Here is a 3,808-nt window from a genome sequence, read left to right as displayed (position 1 = left end):
GCTGCCATCTCAAAGAGATGCCAGATATCTTTCTTCCTCAAATACCTCCTCCTACTAACTGATTCGTCGCAGCTCATAAATCACCAGGTACTAACTGCCTGGGCACCCATAGCCCACGTCAACAGTGAAGGAGGTAGAAAGAATAGAAATATAAACTTATAAACCTCTAAATCTGATCTTCAAGATCTAGTTCCCTGTCTCTATCCTAAGATTGTCAGTGGAACACATAGATCACTGCTGCCAGTGATGCTGTAGGATGAACATAGATATGGCCTTGTGTCTCTCATGTTTGCCAGTCAATCCGAGTTTCGTTTACAGATCTTCGGTAGGCTACATGCCTAAGGGCTCGATCTATAGGACCATGGGTGCAACCATCTCCAGTAGACCTCATCAATATCTCATATCACCTTACTCCTAGACACATTGATTTGTTCATGCCCTCGTCCCGCCCCCGTCCCACCCCACCATTGCTAGCGCCCAAATCCAAGCCCAAGCCCCAGCCCAAGCCCAAGCCCAAGCCCAAGCCCCAGCCCCAGCCCCAGCCCCAGCCCCAGCCCCAGCCTCAGCCCCAGCGCCAGCCTCAGCCCCGTTCTTACTGAATCAGTTCCAACACTCTCCTTTTCATGGCCCGGACCAGGTCCCTCTGCCCTTCCAGCTCCTTCTCAAACATGGCGTCCTTTCTCTCAGCCTCCTGCTGCTTCTGTTCTAGCATCATTTGCAACCGGGCTCTTTCTGCCTCACACCTGAGGACAGAAGACTCGGTTTTAGGAGAAAGGCTCAGAACCTGTGATGGGAGCTGGTCTACATATAGGCACAGCATCTACATACATGAACATATAGAGGCACACAACACACATACATCATACACCATATGTACTACATATTGCACACACTCACATACCCACCACCTCTCTGCAGTGCACACATACACACACACTCACACCCCCACAATAAACATGTATACCACACACTAAAATGAGCACCATTAGACAGATTCAGCAATTGACGAAAAATAGAAACAGGGCCTAACCTTGAGTGTTCCTGTAGAGGGCGCTACTGAACATGTCCTTCCCTCCTTCCTGCCCTCCTTCCTTTCTCTCCCTCCCTTTCCCTCCTTCTCTTCCTCCCTTTTTCCTTCCTTCTTTCCCTCCCTACCTTTTAACATTTCCACTTTAAAACATAACTTTGGAAAGGTATATTTTTGGGAGGCCTGACTGGATGGAGGGTGAACGCCTAGCAATCTGGGCTGCGGACACTACGTCCAGCTGGGGACAACTGCCCATGGAGGAGAGCCCTGGAGGCCTTGGGGTGATTATCTTGCTTTAAAGTATTTTTAGAAGCTGTGCTATATTGTCTTTTCAATTTAAAAAGCAATAGGAAAAACATGACTTTCCTAAATTTCTGTCTCCGTTTTGGGTTTGGAACTGCCGCAGCTCTATTCTTGCTTTTCTTGTTGTTGTTAGTGGTTTTCTGGAAGGTTCCAAGAAGTTTACTAAACTGAAGTTTACTAAAGTTTACTAAACTGAAAATAAAATAGCCCAAGCTTCTCTCTCCACGACCTGGTTGGGAGTATACACAAGCTAGCAGTGGGTAGATGCTAATGAGTCCAGGAATCAAACGTAGGGCCTTGTACAAGCCAGGCGGGCACTGTATCAACCCTTGGACTATTGGCTTTTAACATATAGCCAGTTAGCAGTCCCCAAGACTGAAAACTGGGTGCACTTTCAAATCTTGCCAAAAACCAAAAAACCACCGAAAGCAGACCTTGACTGGACTTTTCTTAGTTGCTGACCTCCAGGTTCCTGTAGAGGGCGCTCTCAACATTTTCCTCATCTAGTTCTCTTGCCCTCTAGGCCTCTAAGCCCTTCCTTTTGTGACCACCATGGGGTGTGTGTGTGTTGACTGGTGGGAGGGATAACCCTATCAGGCCCCTACTGTGTCCTGGTGGCTATTTTAGGTGCCAGCCAGTAAGAGGGCTGTGGCCACCGCTCCTGTGGGACTTAGGTAATTAAGACAAGTTTTGTGACTGAGCCCTCCAAAGGCCGAGGCGGAGAGTAGAGAAGGTGCTGGAGGGGCCACTGAGACAATCTGGCCTTGCGCGTCTGTGAGCTGGAGTGGTTTGTCTGCCTGAGTGACTGAGAGGAGGGTGCTGGGCAGGGACCCCAGGGAGAGGGCAGGAGAAGCAGCAGAGGCAGGGAGGTCAGCAGGGCTCCGGGGAGAGCCACTGAAGTATTTCAAACAGGGATGGCAGGAAGGGATGTGGGAAGGACAAAGGTGTCTTGAGCCCCTAGTTTATGCCATGCCTTGGGGCTGAGGCACCATGGCCTCGCTTCATTCAGTTTTCACAATGTCGTCAGATGGGGGAGTATAAGCTTCATTTCATGTGAAAGAAAAGCAGAGTCTCAGGTGGGGTATCGTTCTTGCCTCGGGTCACACAGTGTGGTGGGAGGATCAGGAGTCTGGACGAGAACCTGTCCAGCTCTCTTTTTTCTTCTCCACACCTTCCCCCAGTCACCAGTACTGTGGCGGCAGGAGCTGGGCAGAGCAAGTGGCTTCCTATCACGTCGCTCTGTCTTTTGGGATGGACTTCCTGGGTTTTGTTTACTGTCATAACCTGTTCCCTACCCACTTGTGGTCACACAGGTACAGCAAACACAACTGGTAGAGAGGATGTACCCGGAGAACTGGGACTGGCTGGTGGTGAACCCCTGTCACTGGCTGGATGCCCACAGTCCCTTTGCCCAGTGGTGGGCTCAGGGCTTGGCTCCCGAGTCTGGGCTTGGCACTTGCTACTCCATCTGCAGTCTGACATGACTCTCCACCACCTCCCAGGCCACCTTCTCTTCAGCACGTCACACCTGACTTCTTGCCCAACAGTCCTCACCTGGAAGTCTGACTGGTGTCCCAGGCTTTACAGTTCCCAAGCTCTGCTCTGGACTTTCCGTACAAGCCCATCCATCCCATCTTTCCCTACCTCTGTGAACAGTTGTTTTTATCTCTTTCTCTCAGACCCACGGCCAGTCTCCTAGGAAGCCCTGCTTCAAAATTTGCCCACAAATCAGCAGCTGTACCCTCTCTGCTCCGGCTAAATACCTCTGCTCTCCTCCTGTTGTTCTGACTGGTTTTTATGTCAGTTTGACACAAGCCAGGCTTGCAAGGGAAGAAGAAATCTTTCTTGAGAAAATGACTCCATAAGACTAGCCTGTAGGCAAGTTTGAAGGGACATTTTCTTAATCGAGAGCAGATGTGGGAGGGCCCAGGTCACTGTGGGCATGACCACCCCGAGCAGGTGGTCCAGGATAGTATATAAAAGCAGGTTGAACAAACCCCGAGAGGGCAAGCCTCTTCATCAGCTCCTGCCGCCAGTTCCTGCTCTGACTTCCCTTAGTCACGCACAGCTCTGTGGAACTGTAAGCTGAAATAAACCCTTTCCTCCCCAAGTTGCTTTCGGCCATGGTGTTTTATCTCAGCAAAAGAAACCCTAACTAAGATACCTATTTACCAAGAAGCTTTCTGGAAAGAAGGCCTCTTGGGAGTTGTTGATGCTTGCCCAGAGAGGAAAGGCAGAACACACTGAGGGGACAGCAGGATGGAAGGCCCTATGGTGGGACTGGGCATAGCAGGTTTCAGGATCATAGTGGAGGCCCTTTTTGCCCCAGTGGGGTGAGGAAAGAACCCTCTAGTCTTGTTCCATAGGGTCAGCCTGGACTATTCAAGTCTACGAACGGAAAGTAAGTTGGAGCATTACTGCTAATGGGCACAGGCATCTTTAGGGAGAGACACCAGTGCCATAAAATTGACGGAGCCA

The 3,808-nt window shown here is 50.3% G+C and overlaps 1 protein-coding gene across 1 annotated transcript in view; it reads right to left on the bottom strand.

Moving 5' to 3' along the window:
• The window catches only part of Rufy4 (RUN and FYVE domain containing 4), a 21,590-nt gene that overhangs the window by 6,112 nt on the left and 11,670 nt on the right, over positions 1-3,808 (bottom strand). Inside the window, 1 exon segment of the mRNA XM_050123794.1 lies at positions 597-743. Within this exon segment, the coding sequence (XP_049979751.1) occupies positions 597-743 (147 nt within the window).

The sequence above is a fragment of the Alexandromys fortis genome, unplaced genomic scaffold, assembly GCF_014885135.2.
Source record: "Alexandromys fortis isolate MF-2015 unplaced genomic scaffold, M_Fortis_MF-2015_v1.1 scaffold_220, whole genome shotgun sequence".
Taxonomy (NCBI): Eukaryota; Metazoa; Chordata; class Mammalia; order Rodentia; family Cricetidae; genus Alexandromys; species Alexandromys fortis.
This window is presented reverse-complemented; position numbering and strand designations above follow the sequence as displayed.